The sequence below is a fragment of the Camelus ferus genome, chromosome 21, assembly GCF_009834535.1.
Source record: "Camelus ferus isolate YT-003-E chromosome 21, BCGSAC_Cfer_1.0, whole genome shotgun sequence".
Lineage (NCBI taxonomy): Eukaryota > Metazoa > Chordata > Mammalia > Artiodactyla > Camelidae > Camelus > Camelus ferus.
The window spans coordinates 17453488-17473954 of NC_045716.1; the positions used below are offsets into that span (position 1 = coordinate 17453488).

The 20467-nt window shown below is 50.7% G+C and overlaps 1 protein-coding gene across 1 annotated transcript in view; it reads left to right on the top strand.

Annotated features, from left to right (window-relative positions):
• OLFML2B (olfactomedin like 2B) overlaps nt 1-13695 on the top strand; it is a 36447-nt gene extending 22752 nt beyond the window's left edge. The window contains 5 exon segments of the mRNA XM_014555053.2: nt 780-1011; nt 2827-3363; nt 11919-12095; nt 12608-12915; nt 12917-13695. Coding sequence (XP_014410539.1) covers nt 780-1011; nt 2827-3363; nt 11919-12095; nt 12608-12915; nt 12917-13210 — 1548 coding nt within the window. The 3' untranslated portion in view covers nt 13211-13695.
• Nucleotides 13696-20467: the final 6772 nt, after the last annotated feature.

A 20467-nucleotide genomic window follows, 5' to 3' on the forward strand; every position in this document is an offset into this window, starting at 1 on the left:
TGAGAAATAAGTAGATTTCATTAAGTAGCTTTGTGGAGGAAAGAGAATGGCCTTCTAGACAGAAAACAGTCTGAACAAAGTCCTAGCATCTCAGGAGAGCCTAGAGGCTCGGAAGTTAAAGTACCTGGAATACTGAGGGCATAGGGGCGGAGGGTGGAGCAAGAGAGAGTGCTGACTGAGCTGGGTCAAGTCAGTTTGAGTTCCCAATGTCAGGCCAAGGACTTTGGACTTAATTCTGGCTGCATTAGGGAGGGTTTGGGGCAATTCATTCTAGTAGCAGATGTCAAAGCAATCATGCTTCATCCTGAGGTGTGCATCGTGGTCCTCAGCCTTCCTATCCCAGCCACATGGGCCTCACTAGAAACAGCCAATACCAGGTGTGAGTCTCCCAGCATCCCCAGGCCAGAGCTGGGAGGACAACCGCACCCTCTGAGAACTTTAGCATGGAGTTTAGAGACATTCTGGAGCCAGATGGTCTGGGTTCAAATCCTGCCTCTACCATTTACCTGCTGTGGGACCTTGGGCAATTTACATAACCTCTCTGTGTCTCGGCTGCCTAATCTGTAAATGGGAATGATTAAAAATGGCTCCTACTTCACGGGGCTGATGAGAAGATTAAATTAGTTACCGTACGCAAGGCACGTAGAACTGTGCCTGGCTCTTAGAAACTGCTTTAGGACTAACCGCTGTTCTTAGTATGGCCCTGGTTCCAGCACTGCCTCCACCTGACCACGGCCTCTCTGACCAGCGGCCTGACCTTCCCTTGTGTTCCCTCTGAGGAGCAGTATGAGGAGCGGTTTCTGCAGGAAGAGACTGTGTCCCAGCAAATCAACTCCATCGAACTCCTGCAGACACGGCCGCTGGCTCCACCTGAGGTGGTGAAGCCACAGCGGCCCCTGCAGAGGCAGGTCCACCTGAGGGGCCGGCCGGCCTCCAAGCCCACTGTCATTCGGGGCATCACCTACTACAAAGCCAAGGACCCTGAGGAGGAGAACGACATCGAAGAGCAAAGTGAGTTGGGGTCAGCAGGGCCGCCCCTCAGAGGCAGAACAGGGAGGGAGTCACCCTTTGGACCCTGTGGGGGTTCACTTCCCATGAGCCAAACCCCCCTCCTGCGGTCTGGTTACTCCTGTGGCCCCGCAGAGCCAGTTGAGTCATCTGAGAATTTCCTGCAGTTACAAATTACCCAGAGTACTTGCTGCCTTTCCTCACAACTTGCTGAGTGGCCTGAGGCAAGTTGCTTGCCTTCTCTGGGCTGGCAGACGATCACATGGCAGAGCATGGCTGAGCCAGAAGGGACTTCAGTGCCCTCCAGTCCAGTCCTCCCCATTTGCCGATGAGGACACTGAGGCGTGGAGGGGAATGACTCCCTCAGAGACACACAGTTGGCTTCTCTCGCCTGTCCATTCCTTCTCCAGGAGCCCTGGGCTTCCTGACTGAGACTCAGCACCTCCCCTTTGATCTCTATCCCTCTTACCTTTGCACAGAAAATAGATGCTCCCTTTCCTCTCATCTTTATCTTCTTTCCCTAATACTCCTTCTTCCTGTTTCCCTCCCAGACACCTGCCCATACCTTTTCTCCCTTGTTTCCCTGCCCAGCACGCCAGGAACCCCCCTCCCCCCAACTCTCCGCGCTCAACCAGAGCCAGTGCCAGCTCCTCCCATCAGGTCCAGCTCAGCACCTGCCTGACTCATCTCCCTGCTCTGTCTCTGCCTCCTTACATTATGTTCGCCCAGTCACCGCCATAATCATTTTGCCCATTTTAAACTGTTTGTTGTCTTTTTAAATTATTGATTTGTGGGGTTTTTATTCTGGAACAACTTTTTCTGTCAGGCATATTTATTGCAAATATTTTCTCCGTGCCCATGGCTTGCAGTTTCAGTTCCTTAATGGTGTTTTGACAAGCAGATAAAATCCAATTTATCAGTTATTTCTTTTGTGGTTAGACCTCTTTGTGTCTTCTCTAAGAAATCTCTGCCCCCTCTCCCCCCATCCCCTGCCACTCCGGATATTCCTTCTCTGCTCGAAACCCTGCCAACTCCCCTATTTCACTTAGAATAAAAACTGAAGTCCAAACACAGCGGCCAAGCCTCACATGACCTAGCTCCTGTGCTCTCTCTGGCCTCACCTCTTGTTACTCTCTCCTCACACCCTCTGTTTTGTCCACACTGTCCACCTCACTGCTCCTCAGCCTCAGCAGACATGTTCTGGCCCCAGGACCTTTGAGCTGCTGCTATCCCCCCCCCCCCGGAAAACTATTCCCCCTGACAGCTGCTTGGCTGACCCCCCTCACTCCTTCAAGCCTCTGTTCATCTCTCCATCCCACCAAGTCCCATCCTGACCACTTTATCCATTACTGCAAGTTTCCCTTCCCTTCTTGCTCTCTGGACCCTCCTCACCCTACTAGATTTCTCCTATAGCACCTTCAAGTGTACAATCTGTTTATTACTCAGTGTCTCTGCACTAGACAGAAGCTCCCTGAGGGCAGAATCTTTGTTTTGCTCACTGTCGTTGTACATGCTCCATAGATAGCTGCTGAATGAATGGATGGAGGACTAGCTGCCTCCCAGGTTTCGTAGCCTTTGGCTGTGCATCCTCCTGGTGGCCCCTGGGTCCCATGTGGAGGATAGTGGCAGTCTATTCAGAGAGATCCTCCAAGAAATGCTTCCATCTGTGCTCCTTTTTGCCTTTTTCTAAACCCCAGCCGGGCTCCATCTCTAAATCAAGGCATCACGTTGAGGAAGGAAACCCTCATTAATCTGCCCCATCCAAATGCTCCTGGTTCCTCTCCCTAAGTCACAAATGCACCTTTGTTTGTTTCCCAGAAGACGAGTTTTTCAGTGGTGAACACGGAGTGGATTTGCTGATTGAAGATCAGCTTCTGAGACACAACGACCTGCTGACCAGTGCCACCCAGAGGCCAGTAGCCACCCGTCAGCGTGCAGCTGTGACAACTGATGCTGGCACTCAGACCACAGCCCAGCCTTCCGGACGGCCAGAGGCCTCAACCGCAGCTCCCGGCCTCCCTGACCCTACCCTCTCTGCCTCAGTTGAACAATTCTCAACACCATTACAAACCACCTCAGTGTTGCCAGATCCCACACGGGAGGCAGTCCTTCAACCTTTCACTCAGGTACCAGCCACCACCGTGGCCCACACAGCCACCCAGCAACCTCCCGCCTCAGCTCCTCCATCAGTGGCTCCTGGGGATGCATTTGTGGAAGCTCCGCACACGGCCCCAGTCCCTCCCCCCACAGTCAGGACAGACTCACCAGGGAAAGATGCTACTGCTGGACAGGGCACAGCCCACGCCAGCCCTACCCTGAGCCCCGAGGAAGAAGATGACATCCGGAATGTCATAGGTGAGTTCATTCTACCTGGCTTGGATCCTCTGCTCGGGTGAAAGGCTGAGCCTAGAAATACAAACATTTGCCAAGTGTTGGTATACTAGGCTTTGTGATGGATACTGGGTATTTGGTTATTTGGTGATGACTAAGTTAAGTTTTCTGCAGTACGTTTACCAGGCTGTGAAATAACAAGGGATTTTTATTGGGGCGGGTGTTGGGGAAGAATCCCAGAATAACAGAAGAATGGGAACAAGGGAACAACCAGTGCAGTGGGCCCCAGGGAACAATCTCAGAACCCTGGCCTTAGAGAGCATGGAAACATTACAGCATCATGTGATAAATGCTGTAACAGAGGAGTAGAGAAACAGAGAAATGGAAGAGGGAGCAGAAGCTTGACCTGGCTGCTAGGAAGGCTGGGGAAGCTTTTCTAAGGAGGTAGCCTTTGGGCTGGGTTTTGAAGGCTGAACGGGAGTTTTCTAAGCAGAGAAGAGAAGCCTTCTGACTATTGGGCTTAAAGGAGCAGGGTATGTTCCAGAAGCACAGAGAATGCAGCCCTGTTCTGTGCCTGGGGGCTCCATAGCCACAAGATGACTCTGAGGACAGTGAGACATTAGAGTGTGGGGGAAAGACAACCAGAAAGAAATGGGAGCTGGCTACAGGCATCTCTTCCAAAGAAACTAAAGGGAATATTCATTAAGTCACCACCGATGGTAATTGAAAATTAACACTATTGAAAATAGTTTCATCAAAATACTTGTTGAAAAGTGTACTGGATTTGACAGAAGACACGGTCTCCCTCATACCTGTCTTCCTCTTCTTCCCACTTTCCACTCCCCTGGCAACCTCGTTTGCGATCCCTCCTCGGAATAAGGTGCCAGCTACTGCCAGAGACGGGCAGTGGAGGGACCACCTGCCAGGAGCCAAACCCCTGGTTATAGCCTGATCTCTGACCTGGGCCAAATCCCCACCCTTCCGGAGACCTCGGAAATTAAAAATTTGCTAAGGACTGTTTCCTCCATTATATTCTATGGTTTTGTGTTGTAAGTGGCTTCTAGCCACTTCTCTTCTATACAAATCATGGAGTAGGCCACAGGTACATGCACACCGCTTGTACACCCTCAGTGATGAGACTCGTCTTCCCTTGGAGACTACCTAGCCAGCAGTGGCGTTCTCCACTGTCTCCACAGCCCACCTCCAGCCTGGCTCCCAGCACCCGAAGCCTCTCCCCACCAGCCTCCCCTGGGTGTCGCCACCAGTGGGCTTTTCAGGCTTAACTCCTGACAAGCACCTTTCCTGGGTTCTTAGGACTCCACCCCTGTCCATCAGCCTGACTGAGATGCTGATGCCCAGAGAGGAGAAACCTGTGTCCCAGCAGACACTTGCCTGGCAGTAGGAGCTGGAGACAGGGGATACATTTACTCTTGTTTTTCAGTATTCTGTTCAACCAGAATGATGTCGTCACAGAGGATGTAAGCTTCTACTTAAAGCCTGGCCTGTAGGATTTTTCAGAAGAGCTGGAGTTCTTGCCTCTTGTGTCTACTGCAGAAAAAAACATGGGGACGGGGACACAACTGTCACGTTTCTTCAAATACCAAGGGATGAAAAGAGAGGGTGGCACAGAGAAGGCAGCTATTCAGGCAATGTGGAGTCTTGGCAAGTTTTTTCAAGAATCACTTTTAATCATTTACCACTGTCAAGTGCTTCTCTCAGGCTGCTGTTAGTGTGGATAGTATTTCTTTTCTGAAACCTCTGCAGACTTCCCGATGGTCTGAGCCTAGCCAAGCAAGACCATGATGCCCTACATGTAGTCATCAGTTAAATAAGAATCATTTGTATGAAACCAACCCAGGCCGCTGATTTGCTGCCTATGAAAGGTTGTTTGCTGTTTAATGAGCCTGGCCATTTTGACTTTGAGCTATTTGAGTGGTTTTAAATGGGGCTGCTTTTAAAAGGAACATCCTATCCCTTGTTTCCAAACTTGGTTTTGTGATGCCCTGAAAATGTCCATCATTTTCCTCTGGGGAATTGTAAAATGCTCAGAAAAACTCCAAAAACGAGCAAATTAGAATTAACTTTTGGACAAAGCACGCTAGCTCTAAGACAGGAGGAAAGACGCTGTCAGTGGGGGTTGCCAGGGCTCACAAAGGGAAGGGCGGGGAAGGGGCCGGTCACCACGCTCAGCGGCTTGGAGAGGTCTGCTCAGGCTACCTCAGAGGAAGGGAATGCTTGTGCCACGTGGCCACGGCTCTGCGGAGTTCCAGATGCTAAGGACTGCACCTCCTGCTGAGTGTTGTAGAAGAGGTTGGTTGGAGCCAGGGGCAGGGAGGAGCAGTCATGAGGACAGTCACAGGGACAGCAATACCCGAAGGCCTGCCTCGTGGTTGAACCTAGGAAGCTTGATCAGCTGAAGCCTGTCTCCCCAAAAAGCAGACGACCTTAGCAGTGCCCAAGGCGTGGCCGGCCACTCCGCTGCATGTCAGCGGGCCTGGTCTGAGGTGGCCTGAGGAAGGTGGTGCTGACGGAGGCAGGGGCCAGGCTGGCCTGACCCCCGATGGCACCCAGACTCAGGGCCAAGAATCGTCACAGTCGGCCGCCCTGAGTCATTTGTCAGGCAGCTTCCCCGGCCCCCAGCTCCTCAGGCACACTCTGCTCTCAGTCCTTGCCCACCTCACCAGCCCCCTGGAACCACTGGGAACTCCAGTCAGAGCACCAGGGCCACTGGCCCTAGAGACAAGAATATAAAATGGAGACGCTCCTTGTAAACAGAGAAGGAAGAAAGTCTACGCCTCTCTACAGGGTTAAAGGGTCATTCAGCCCTATGCCATGCTGGCTGTGAGGGTGCGCGAGCTGTGGTCACTCCCACAGAGAGGTCACCGTGGGGGGGTGCAGGTGACTGAAGTGGCCAGGCCTGCCAGCGGCCAGGTGCATGGCCCTGTGGTCAGTTCTGAGTGTGGAGCTCCATCTCCAAGGGCGGGCACCAGGGCAGAGCTGACAGCCTGAGCCGGGGTTGGGTGGGGGGACTGAAGAAGGCCCCCTCGTCCTGGCACAAACTGGGAGTCCTAAGGAACAGGGGCCAGATGATGAAGGGAGTGAGAAGTCGGGACTTAATTCTAAGAGAGATAGACAGGGAAGACTGACCAGGAAGGAAGGAGGCACTGCAGTGAGAAGGACCACAGCTGACAGAAGGACCAGAAGTGAACCAGTTTGGTCAGGGCCGACTGCGTAGTTTGTGGAGCCCAGTGCAAAATGAAAATGTAGGCCCCTCGTTCAAAAAGCAGGAGAAAAGTGCCACTTAAGGTAGTGAGTATAAAGCTGTTTCCTTTCTTCTGCGGTCTTCCGCTTTCATTTGGTGTTTTTTCTTTGCTATTTCATGCCACCGTAAGCAAAGAAACATTAAAAATGTAAATAATCGGCAGGAATTTTGTCTTTCATGTTGATACTGTGCACTGCCAGTTGTAATTGCAAATGTAGGGTCACTTAACTCATATGTGGATTCCACCAAAGTGACACGATTCGTATTTCATAGTTCCTACATTCGTATGTATTTTGTTCTCAGTAGAACAGAGGAAACACTGCACAAAACTAACTCGTCTGTTGCTGTGTCACTTCGTGGTATGTGCACATTTTACAAGCACCCCTGGGGCTTGCTAAGTAAGGAAGGCTAAAAAGAAAAGGAACTGTGAGTTGCGCGGTCTTTCCCTCTTCAGCACCATTTTCAGCGTGAGTTGTTGGCGAAGACAAGGAAGTAACACAAGTAAGAAAGAAATGATAGGGTTGCTTGGTTATTCTTGTTTCTTAGAACACCACCGCCTTCTTTCCGTGTTCGTAGCAAGTTCTGGTTCGAACAGCATGTGTGGCCTCTGGGGCTGTCAGGCGTCATTTACTCAATTGTAGAGACAACACACTTGCCTTGTCTTCACTTTGAGTCTCTTACAAAACAAAAATTGAAGATAAAATTATTAAGAATTTCAAGATGGTGACAGCAGAGCATTAAACCAAGGGTGGGCTCTTCTGAATGAGGGCCCTGTGTGATTGCACAGGTCACGTGCCCGCGAAGCCAGCCCTGGGCAGGGCACCCATGGGGAATACAAGCAGTTAGGGATGGAAGGAGATCTCAAAGCTGGCAACCTGAGGGCCAAAGTCATCCTCAAATTTCTTGACAGCCTTAAATTCAAATGTCTTCGGATCAGCTGCTCTTCCCAGCCACCAGTCTCTGTTGCTGCTTCTTATCTCACACTCAGCCTGCTTCACTCCTCTCAGTCCCCGCTTGGCCCCTGAAGGCATTTGAGTCTGAGAACTCTGCAGGAGGGGAGGTGGCAAGAAGTAATGGCAAATGCAGAAGGGGCTGAGGTGCTAGGGTAGAACTTAGGGCTTCATGTGGTGGTTGGTGATGGTGACTTAAGGATTTAAGCAGAAAAGTGGCTCAGGACTACTGGTGGGGTGATAGGTCAGAAGGAGGCAGAGATGAGCTAGAGGGACCACTGGTGTAATTGGAATGATCCAGGCAAGAGGCCATGAGGTTTCAACCAAGCCACTGAGGTGGAGGGGAAGGGCAGAGAGGTGCAGATGTGGGAAATGGTGACCAACGGGCGTGTGAGTGGAGGAGGGGGCCATCAGGGAGGCCCAGGTTTCCTGGCTTGGGTAATGATGTGCTGTGTCTTTCTCCAGGACAGGAAGTACAGGAGGAATGGACTGTGAACTGAAATAAGTGAATTCCATTTTTAATCCATTAAATCTGAGGAACTGGGAGGAACCAGAGAATTGTCTAGTAGGCAGCTGGCTGTCCGGTGCTCAGAAATAAACTCTGGCTGAGAGTCTCAGCGAGAGCTGAGTTTGCCCAGGGGACGCAGGAAGGACATGAGGAGATGAGACTAAAAGTGGGGCTGTAAGGGGTACCATTTGAAAGGTGGGCAGAAAAGAGGGCCAGCCAAAGACAGTATGACCAGGGAGGTGGGTGGAGACTGGGAGAGGGGTGTGAAAGCCCCCTGAGCAAGGAGGTAGGTGGGTAGGTGGGGTCTGGGGGTGGTACCCAGGTTCAGAGAAGAGACAGGCTTGACAAGAACGAAAGGAGCAGAGAACCCCCCCTGGCGGGCAGTGTGTAAGCATCTAAGGCAGCAGTCAGGTGAGGGGCTGTGGGGTGTGTGAGCTCCCCGCCCCGTGCAGGGGAGCCTGCCCCATGACCTGAGAGCCCCAGAGGGTGGGGGAGCCACCTGTGTGCTGATTTATTTTTGTTAGGTGGCAAGATTTGAGCAGGTTTACATGCTGAGAGGAAGAGCCCCTACTTTTCAGACCCTGGGGACCTTTGACACAGGGCTGGCTATCTCCCAGGACTGTAAATGATTAAATGAGTTAATATGTAGAGACAGCCCAGGGATTGTCCCCCAAGACCACGCTCGGGGGAAAACTTCTCAGATGAATTGCAGACAGCACTGACTTCTGTCTGCATCGCCTTTGAACTGTCTCCCTCCTTTCTCTCATTACCCCTGAAAAGGAGTTTGCTGACAGTTTGCTGCCAAGGGTGGGAGCATCTGAACTGCCTCAGAGTCTCAGACGGTGGTGATGCGTCTGGGCCTCATGGTTTGCTGAACTTCTCCCTTGAACCTATCTTCACATGCTCTTAAACTGCACGTATCAGTCCCACCGTACCTGCCTGTGCTTGACCGCCACCCTCCACACCCCCCTGCCCCGTGCCACCAGCGTTTGCTCTGTCTGAGGGCACGTGGAGATACGTCCTGAGGTCCTGGGTATCAGGGCTTTGAGGCTGCAAGCTGGGACTCCCCTCTTCCTCCAAAAACAAAGACTCCAGAAGCTGACTCTATCTCTATTAGTCACCTGTGCCTCCTGTAACAAATTACAATAAACTTAAGGCTTACACAACAGAAATCTATTCCCTAACAGCTCTGGAGGCAAGAAGGCTGAAATGAGGCTTACAGGGTGAAAACCAAGGTGTCAGAGGACTGTTTCCTTCTGGAGGCTCCAACGGATAGTCCATCTCTTGCCTTTTCTAGCTTCAGGTGGCTGCCAGCATGCCTTGGCTTGTGGTATCATCACTCTGATCTTTGCTTCCATCATCACATTGCCTTCTCTTCTGTGGTCAAATCTCCCTCTGCCTCCCTGTTATGAGGACACTTGTCATTGTGATGAGGACTCACCTGAATAATCCAGGATAGTCTCCCATCTCAAGATCTTTGATGTAAGCACATCTATAAAGGCTCCTTTGCCATATAAAGTCATATTCATAGATTCCAGGGATTAGGACCTGGATATCTTTGGGAGCAATTACTCAGCCTACCACGTCATCATCAGAGTGGATTCTCCAAGCACTCTTGTGAAGGAGATAGGGCATGTATTATACTTGTTATACTGTGGAAGAAATTAAAACTCAGACATTTTAGAGACAATACAGACTTCAGAGTCAGTAGCAGGGCCAAGACCAATGCCAGGCTTCTGGCTGCAAACCCGGGGCACATACTGTAGCCCCACATTAAGGCCCTGTCATTGCATAGCCTCAGTGCTGAGACAGGACCCTGTAAGGATCTGGGGGCTGCCTGGGGCAACCCAGTACATGGAAACACAGATAAGTCCTGCTTCCAGGAGCTCATCCGCAGTTCCCATGTCTGGGCAGAGAGGTGGCATTGCCATGGTGGCCCCCTGAAAGAAATCCTTCACCTCACACAGCCAATTTGTAGGGTCCTGGTCATGGGCTGGGGGCTGCCTCCCACAAAGGGAGTCAGTGTCCTTGCTGGGCTTTTCTGGGGGAAAGGGGCACATAAAAATGCCCCCCCAAGGATGGCACACTAGGGCTCACCTCAGTGCAAAGGAAGCACAGCTTGTCCACTGGCAGCAAGGGCCCCACTCAGGGCCAGGGAATGGGACATTTTCCATCAGACCTCTGTAGCCCGGGCTCAGCCGGAGCCTTCTATTTTATTGTCTTCAGCAGACGAGCTCAGTTGTGGGGAATGAGGCTTTGGCTGGTAGGCTCTGTTGTTTGTCTTACAGAGACTGACTCCCCCCACCTCTCCATCAGACCAGAACCTAATAAACCCCACACAGAGATGCCTGAATCCTGCCAATTGCACCCAACTGTGGGGCCTGCCTGGGAAACAGTGTTCATCCTACTTTCAGCCGCCTGGCTTCCCCTGGCCCAGGGCCAAGGGCACAGTGCCTGCCCTGTCCTGCCAGCTCAGACCACTAATGGGGAAGCAGAACAGATGAAACAGGTTGGAACAGTTTGGAGATGGGGTGGCCTGGAGTTTAGAGAACCTTGAATCTGAACTATCGGCCCTCGTTCTCTGGGTCCCCTGTGAATGTCAGGGACCCAGGACACACAGTGCTCTTGCCCATCTGGGTGCCAGTTTTGATGGCAGGTGGGGGGTGTTCTGCTGCTCTCAGCTGCCGGGAGGAGTAGGGGGAAGTTGTGAGGGCTGGATTCATCTGCTCCTCCCACTGCCCCCTCCACTGCCCTCTTCCCATCTCCTCCATAACTGGCTACTGTGGGGACAGAAAGAGCATGTGCTTTCAGTAGTCACATGAGATTTTAGTATCATTCATAGCCATGTTCAATGTTAATACTGCCTATTAAGCACTCAGGCAGGCTTTTGACTTGGTTTAAAATCCAGCATGGTTCTAGTGTCCTTGAGGGCCTCTCCTGTCCACTCAGAAGGACATTGGTGAGTTCCTGTCCCATTAAAGCAGACTTGCCCTTTGAAGGAGGCTCCTACAGCCAGAGTAAGCTCCTTATGAGGGAACTTGGTCCCCAACCCCTCCAGTTCCCCAGAAGGGGGCCCTGGCATCCACAATAGTGATAGGGACATAGGCTTGAGGACAGCTCTCTGGAACCTGGCAGGTGGCCCTCAGGGACATGACATCCACTACACAGTCAGGGCTGGTGGCCTGGGCCAAGACCCTCTGGGCAGCTCAGTGGCTGGTGGGGCTCTCTGTTCCTGGTCACACCCCCAGAGTCCTCTCCTCTGGTCACATTTCTCATGCTACTGTGTATATATCCAAGTTTCAGAACATCTGCTCAGGGCCTGTGACCTGCCAGACACTGTGTATTCTGAGGACTGAGGACACAAAGAGGAAAGCCAGACTCTGCTCCCTCGGGTGGGGGTGGGCATGGAGGCAGGAGAGAGATGCAGAAGCATCACTGAGCGAAGATGGTAGGTCCTGTAATAGAGGTACATTCACAGTACTGTGGGAGCAGGATGGGATCCAGTAGAATGGAATGGGTTTTCACAGGAGGATGTGGTGTCTGAAAAGGACATTGGAACTTAGATCCTTGAGGGATGATTTGTAGGATTGAGAAGTAAGAGGACAACAGGAGCAAAGCACGATGGCATGAAGGTAGCCCAGGATGATGACAGTAGATGGCTTTGTAGGAGTAAAATATAGGATGGATGAGAGGACTAGCAGAGGATGATGCTGAGCAAATGCCTGGTGTCAGGTTGGTTATACAGGGCTGCGGAAGCCCACCGAGGATTTTGGATTCTAGTTCGGGGAGCCAGCAAGGGTTTTAGGGGCAGGGCATCCTTCCATCATCTCAACCCTTCCGTCTACCTCTTCTTCATCAGGAAGGTGCAAGGACACCCTGTCCACAATCACCGGGCCGATTACGCAGAACACATATGGGCGGAATGAAGGGGCCTGGATGAAGGACCCCCTGGCCAAGGATGAGCGGATTTACGTAACCAATTATTACTATGGCAACACCCTGGTGGAGTTCCGGAACCTGGAGAACTTCAAACAAGGTACGTGATATGGGTTCGATTCAGGGGGTTCTTCCTTCCTCACTGTCCTCCGGTTTAATCATGGCCAGATCGCGTAGGGTGAAGACAGTGGACAAGAAGGACAACAGCTTCTTCCACTTTCCTTTACATTCTCTGCTCTCTCATCTCTCAGCCCTGCCCCTCCTTCCCAGCCCCTGGGACAGGAGACAGCCTGGAGTCTGGTCCAGGAGACAGTAGTCTTTCCCATGGTCCTTGAGTTTACAGACCATGCTCACGTGTGTTAGCGCTCTGGATCCTTGAAACAGCTCTTTGAGGGGAGTGGGAATTCTAAATGACAGATGAGGATGCTGAGGCTCAGAAAGGTTAACTGATTAGCTATACAGAACTAGAAAGTGGCAGAGCCAGGCCACAAACCCAGGTCTCCAGACCCTCAAGGGGTTTGCACATCCCATCACGCTGGGCTGCCCCCTCCCTGCCTGGCAGGTTGTCTCTGACCATTGCCCTGAAGCCTCCTGCCCTCTCACCGCCCGCAGGCCGCTGGAGCAATTCCTACAAGCTCCCCTACAGCTGGATTGGCACGGGCCATGTGGTGTACAATGGCGCCTTCTACTACAACCGGGCCTTCACCCGCAACATCATCAAGTACGACCTGAAGCAGCGCTACGTGGCTGCCTGGGCCATGCTCCACGACGTGGCCTACGAGGAGTCCACGCCCTGGCGGTGGCAGGGCCACTCGGATGTGGACTTTGCGGTGGATGAGAATGGCCTGTGGCTCATCTACCCAGCCCTGGACGACGAGGGCTTCAGTCAGGAGGTCATCGTCCTTAGCAAGCTCAATGCCTGTGGACCTGAGCACACAGAAGGAGACCACATGGCGCACGGGGCTCCGGCGGAACTTCTACGGCAACTGCTTCGTCATCTGCGGGGTGCTGTATGCTGTGGACAGCTACAACCAGCGCAACGCCAACATCTCCTACGCCTTTGACACCCACACTAACACGCAGATCGTCCCCAGGCTGCTGTTTGAGAATGAGTATTCCTACACCACCCAGATAGACTACAACCCCAAGGACCGCCTGCTCTATGCCTGGGACAATGGCCACCAGGTCACCTACCATGTCATCTTTGCCTACTGACACCCCTGTCCCCACAAGCAGAAGTGCAGAGGGGCTACTGGCACCTTGTGTGTGTTTTTGTGTGTGTGTGTATGTGTAGATGGGTATGTGTTGTTTAAAAATATATATATTATTTTGTATAATATTGCAAGTGCTAAATGACAATTTGGGTCTATTTTTTTTTTTTATCTGGATTGTAGATCAATCCACACGTGTATGTGCTGGTCTCATCCTCCATGGTTTATATTTTTGTGCAAATGAACTTCTCCTTTTGACCAGTAACCACCTTCCTTCAAACCCTCAACCCCCTCCAGCTCCCGGATCTCTATCTGAGAAGGTTTCTTCATCAGGGTTTTGCAGGTCCAACGGCACCAGGAGCAGGAGTCAAGGAGGCAAGAAAGAAGTGCTAAGGGGCGGGAAAAAAATGTTTATGTATTGGAGAAGTTTTTTTTTTTTTTTAAATCAGAAAAATGCTTTTTTTTAAATAAAGAAGAAATTTAAAATCACCCCTCTCCCGCAAAATGCGTTTTTGTTTAGCACTGATGTCTGGTGGGGTTGGATCCCTCCGCCAGAAGGAGACGTGGCCTGTGTTCCATAGAATCGTCCTCACGCTGAGCTGCTCCCAGGGACAGCATCTCCCCTCCTGATTAGGGGGTTCCTTGGAGGGTATTCGGAATGAGCTGACCCCTGTGCTTGCTTTAATTTTGTGGCATTGATCCCTTCCTGTCTCTTCCACCGTCACACCAGCTTCCTTGCTCTGTTTGGCTCTTTTCTGGTCATTACCCAAGATGTAGGAGCCTGTTCATTCCTCAGTTGTCCTCCACGTGGCTGGTGGTCGGCACTGCTGAAAACAGGAAGCTGAGTGAGTGTGACCTTGACTGTGTACTTCTTAAGAAGCTTTCAATCAATCAGTCAATCAATCAATCTCTCTCCTCCCTACAATCCTCTCCTCTGCCTCGTCCTGAACACTCACTTTCAGCCAGCCCTCCTTTCCTGCTTCCCCTCAGGAGAAAGGCCTGGTTCCACGACAAGGCCCCTGAGGGAAATGTTCGCAGGATGAGAAGACCCACCACCCCTCCCCGGGCACAGCGGAGCCCTGTCCAGTGCCTGCTGCCCACAAGTGTGCCCTTTCCTCCACATGACACAAAACAGGAGACAGAAAAGTGGAAAAAGCTAGAACAGGTGTCTCCTAAGGTTCTGGGTAGAGAGAGGAACCCAAGGATGATGTGGGAACTGAGCACATCACGTCACTACACTGTCCAAGCCCCACCTCACCCCACCCCCGCTTAGGGAGCCGCTGCCGCCTGGTGAGGCCCGCACAGACCTCAGACGCCTCCCCCTCCACACTCCCCAGTCGGTCCCTGTGCCGCTTACACCTCTCTGGGCGGTGGGTGGCTTCCACCCCTCACTCCGATAGCAGTTTTCTCTGCTTTAGACGATTTCAAATAACAAATGTCCTAATGACTTCTTTCTGTCTTGGGGCTGTTTGGGTCCAGGTCTCCTGAGCAAATGGAAGTGCCTGTCAGGCTTGGTGCAGCAGCATGGTTAGAGGCAGGGAGATGGTGTGTCCAGGGTTCAAAAGGTCTTTGGTGGATGGTGGTGGTAGGGCTGCCTCCCTAGACCCTGGCCCTTCTGTCAGGCCTCAGCTGGAAATAGCAGAGTCAGCCTGAGCTTTAGGTAGGCTGCTCTGAGGGAGTGGGGTAAGCCACCAGGGGAGTTGCCAGTGGGGAATTCACATCTTACAGAAATGTTTATCCATCCATCGATCCACCCACCCACCCACCAATCCATCTATGTAAAGTGATATATTTACAGTTGCCAGACTCCTGGACCAGGACTTGTCCCACTCCTCACACGTCCTGGGACCTCACTGCTGGGCTGTGCAGAGACCAGTGCTGGATGTGCGCCCCTCTTCCACCTGTGCCTGGCCCCCAGCTTAGGCTCTTTGCTGCTGTCCATATGATGCCAGGGCCTCCCAGTCTGCCCACTCCTCAGGTCTCTCCGTGAACCTTCTAAAAGCTGGGCTGCCCTGCAGTGTCCAGGAAAACCTCAGACTTCAAGGTCCCAGGAACAAGTAATCAGGGTCAGTAGGAAGGGGTCAGGGCTCGGACAGGGCCCAAGGTGTCATGCAAAATAATTCATTCTGGGAGGCGTGGCTCATAAGGTGAGGGTGTAGGGTCCCAGGACATGGGTTGTGTCTCCTGAAAAGACAGAACCTGGCATGAGGAGCCTCAAGGCTGAAGTAGCACAGCAGGGGACCAGGCAGCCGTATTGCCTAAGCCAAAGGAAGCGACTTTCCTAACTGTCCATGGCCTGGATCTGTGGGTCCCAGGGCAGAGATGGTCAGCAGGTAAGGAAGGCAACTCCTCACCCCCTCGGTGACCCTGGGATCAGGGTCCTGCCTGAAAACTCACATGGCCACTTCCTTAAGGGTCAGTTTTTCTGCTGCAGCTCCTCTGAGCCTCCTCCCAGCCCCCTCTGTGGGGCACTTCCACTTCCTGAGCCCCCAGTGAGGCGGCTGTCAGGGAGCTCCCCCTGCTGGGAAAGCCACAGGGCCATGAGGAACAGCCCCTGGGATGCCAGCTGCAGCGTGTCTGGGTGATCTAATTGCCCTGCAGCCCAAAGCCCACTGAGGAGAGGTGAGGACCTGCTCGCCGGGGGCCTCCCACATGCTGGAAGGAGGAAGCAGGAGAGACCGTAGGCCTGCAGCTGAGAGACGCCATCTCCCAGGGCACATTCAGGACTTCTCTAAGCAGCTTCCCTCACCATGGGATTCAACTTTGGAAACAAGAATTAGAAAACAGGTTTCTCAGAAAGCTGAAGAGGCGGAGCAACAGCCAGGTAGGAACCAACCCTCCCCGGCCTTTCCCGCACCTGTAAAATGAAGGGGGATTTTCCAGCCCTTAGACTGGCTGACTGAGTCTTATCCGAGCGGATAACCCCTCACCTAACCTAGGGCATCTAAATAGCTTGATACCAGTAGGAAAATAGATTTCCTCTTATTTTCCTGTTAAAGTATGGCCGATAGTATAATTTTCAAAAGTGGAGAGAGAAAAGGACTAACAATTTATCTTTCATTCTTTTTACATTCATTTATTCATATGTACGTGTATTTATTCAACACATATTCATGGAGTCCCCAGTGGGGGTCCTGAGTGACCAAGACGAAGTCCCTGACCTCAGGGAGCACATATTCTAGTCTGGAAGAGAGAAAAGGAATATATTTATGTGTGATATGATAGGAACCAATACAATCAAGCAGGGAAAGGATATAGAGAAACACGGGAGGGAAACAGAAGGTGGCTTTTTGTGGGTGCCCATCAGAGAAAGCCTGAGTGATTTGGGGACATTTGGCGGAAGGTGGCAAGGGCTGAGCATGCAGATCTCTGGATGCTGACAGCAGGCGACAGAACCAAGCAAAAGCCCTGCAGTGCCCTCAACCACCATCATCAGCCCAGAGTCCTTCCAGGTACCAGATGAGGCTAACGCACCTGCAAGCAACCCAGCACCCTGGGCAGTGAGCAAGTTCATTTGGCTGCTGCTTGCCGTGCCAACACACCTGAACACAATTGGGTGATGGCGTGCAGGCCTTGGTCTCGTTACCACCCAGTAAAGAGGGATGTCTCCTGGAGGAAACTGTCTCCAAGGCCTGGGTCTGAGTCCTGGCTTCCCATCTTGGCATTCCTGTGACCTCAGATAAGTCACTTAGCCCCTCTGAACCTGGCTGTCATCTGTTAAAAAAGAGCACAATGTTGTTTTAGGAGGGTGGTTTACGAAACATTCAAACAAGGCAATGCAAGGAAAAGTAAGTGAAAAACATTGGCCATTATCACTGTCTGACGCTAAAGCTCTTAATTCCTCAAGCCAGCTCCTCCTCTGGACTTCCCTGCTGGTCTCCTGGTTCCCTGGGACACAAGCTTAAGGATCCTTTTTTAACTCCTTCCCGAGATACTTTCCTTCTACCCGAGGCACTTTGGGAAGCAGTGGGTTCTCGTGGACAAATCTCAGCTCTGCCCTGTTCTGGCTGTGTGATCTTGGTAAAAATACTGAACTTCTCTGAGCCCTCAGTAATGAATCTGTCTTATATGGCTGTTTGAGGACTTAATAAAATAACATCTAAAGCACAAGGCAAATAATAGGCACTCAATTGTTTTTATTGTGGCAACTTTCAATCATACAGAAAAATACAGAGGAAAGTATGAGCCCCCACCAAGAATATAATAATTATCAATATTTCATTATATTTGCTTCAGCTTTAAAAAAAATTTTGCTGTAATATTTTAAAGACATCATGAATTTTACCCAAACTTACTTACTTCAGGAGGTGTCTTTTTAAAAAGGACGTTTTCCTACAGAACCTCAATGTAACAAGATTAACGATGATTCCTTAAAATCCGTAACACCCGACTCTCATTCAGTTTCCCCAGTCGTCTCAAACATGTCTTGTACATTTGGACGTTTGAATCAGATCAATCAGTGAAACCAAGAGAGGAACAGTACTTTCATTTTAAAAAAAAAAAACACAGGATGGAACATTACTATTAACTAAACTGCAGTTAGATCTCTTAGTCTAGAGTAGCTCCTTCCTGTTCTGCCCCCTTTCTTTCATGCCTTGATTTGCTGAATAAAACCATGTTGGGTTTTCCACAGAATATCACCTTCTGGCTTTATCTGATTGCTTTCCTTCAGCTATCATTTAACTTACTCCTCTCTCCCTTGTTTTTCCTTTAAACTGGAAGCTGGATCAGAAGGCTTGAATAGATCCAGGTTCACCAGTTTTAGCAAGACTGCACAGTGATGCTGTGAACCTGTTGTTCAGTATCTTCCATATTTTCCCTACTACTTCCACTGCCCCGCTTCAGCCCCACCACGCCAGGATGGCGAATTGCGGACGCTCGCCCCGTTCCAGTTCTTGCAGCCTCCTGGGTCCCCTCCCACGGATCTGTCAAGACCATCACTGACAAATGAATCTTGCTTTGATCATATCTTTGTAACTGTCAAGTTGAACAAGAGTGCCTCCAGGCCTGCAATCATTCAGCACCTTTATTTTTCCTACCAAAATCTCTATAAATTTGTTTGGTAGACCTTATAATAAAAAGTCCTCTGGTCATTTTAAATAAATTTTTTAAAAACAGATTCAGCTAAGCAATTAAAATTGTCCAGTCAATTTTAATAGTCAAAATGTTGAACATGATTTCAAGTTGCTGCCCCCTACCCCATCCCTGCTTGGGCCTGTTGGGGGCAGGAAGCCTGCTGCTGGTGAGGGGGTCATTGACTCCCCCAGATGGCTAACTTTGGTCCAGAGTTGATCAGGAAGGGGAGAGGAAATTGAAAGTTGCAGGGAAGTTATGATTCGACTGGTAAAGTCCTGGTGGCCCAGCTCTTGTGGGAGGTGTTTAAAATACTCTCAGTTTGTGGGTCCTTTGAAGAGGGTCTTCCTCTTTTGATACGGACACCTGGTCATTTTCTCTTCACAAAGACGAAAGCATCTCCATTCTGGCTGTTCGTCTGCCCCATCCCCAGCTCCTAGGAATCTGGTGATACCTCCAGCAGCATTCTGCTGAAATCTCTGTCCCTCTAAAACTCTTGGATAAGACTTAAGATGACCCCACATATGGCCACATCTGGTCCACAGAAAAGTTTTACACGTCATTTATCCTGACCAAGCCTGGGAGTGCAGGTTGGCTTCCACATAAGTAATCTCTGCTCTAAGGAAAAGTAGCCAGCCAGCCCATCTTCCCTCCCTGGGTCTCCCAAATGGATGTCAGTCACTTGTCCACTGTGAGCCCCAAACTACAAGGAATTTGGATTAAGTGTCCCATCTGGTTCCCTTAAAGCTCTCTTCCCTTAGCCTTGAGGGGAAGGGCAGGCACTGCCTGCCCCAGGGGGAAGGGTGGACCTCTAAAAAGCTGTCTCCAAAGGAATCCTCTTCAAACACTCTCTTTGAAAAAATCCAATTCATTTTTTAAAATATAATCTTAATATAGGTGAAGAGTTTAAAATTCTCTACCCTGTTTCTGGACACCTCCGTGATGAATACAGTATACAGTCTCGCCTCCCCTTTGTGATGGGAGATCTCATGTCTCCTCGGGCTGCAAACTCCCACCTGCACTTCTTGTGACACTTCCCAAGGTCCCTCCTCCTAGAATGCCTTCCCAGCCACCACCCTCCTTTTCTTCTTGACACTTACACTGTCTTCAAGTTCCAGCCCAAGGGAAGTCTTGTCTAACACCCTAGCCAGAGTGGCTGTAGCCCTGAATACCGTGCATGGCACTAAATACATTTGCCTTTTATTGCATTTCTCTGTGAACAGGCCTTGTCTGTTCAATGAGGCATCCCTCTCCTGGAGGGCAGAGGCTGCCCCTTATTCATCTGGGGCTCTCCATTGCATTTAGCACGGAATCTGGCTCATAATGCCTGCTCATTAAGGATCTGGCCACCTGGCAGAGTCACAGGCCTCCTGGCAGTATATATTTGGGGAGTTACTTTCAAATAGTGTTTTTCTCAAGGTTGTCCTGCCCATAGACTCTTAGTGCAATGCTCAACAGACTGGGTGGCCTGAATGTGGTTGTGCCGAAGCTCAGGGAAGCTAAGACTTGAGGAGGGCAGACTCCTGGATACCCTTAGAGAGAACCCCTGCTAGGGTCACCAGTCTCTGCCCAGTGGTCATCCTTGAGCCCAGGACATGTCCATTTCATCTCACATTGTAAAGGCCTCAGTGAGAATGATAGGCTGCTTTCCTCACTTGAAACCAAAAGATACAGAATTATACCCCGTTTCCCAACCAGTTAACAATTAACAGGAAATTTGGCCATCTGGGGTTTTTACTGAGCACTGAGTCTTGGAAGGTTTGATCCTGAGTGGGGTGGTGAGGACCTCAGCATCCGTGATCACAGAGCTTGCCCCAGCCGCCCAGGCACACCCACAGTGTCAGGAATCCTCCCCATCTCCTCCATTACTTGCTGGTTTTCTCAGTCCCCTCCAGCCACTCTTGTGAAATTACAACTGGACACCAATAAAAGTTGATTGTGACTTTCCAAGAAGGCAACTCAGGATGATCTTTGTTTTTTTTTAATTGAAGTATAGTTGACTTACAATATTGTGCTGGTTTCATGTGTACAGCATAGTGATTCAGTATTTTTGCAGATTATATTCCATTATAGGTTGTTACAAGAAAATGGATATAATTTCCTGTGTTGTACAGTATATCCTTATTGCTTTTCTATTTTATACATAGTAGTTTGTACCTGTTAATCTCATACCCCTAATTTATCCCTC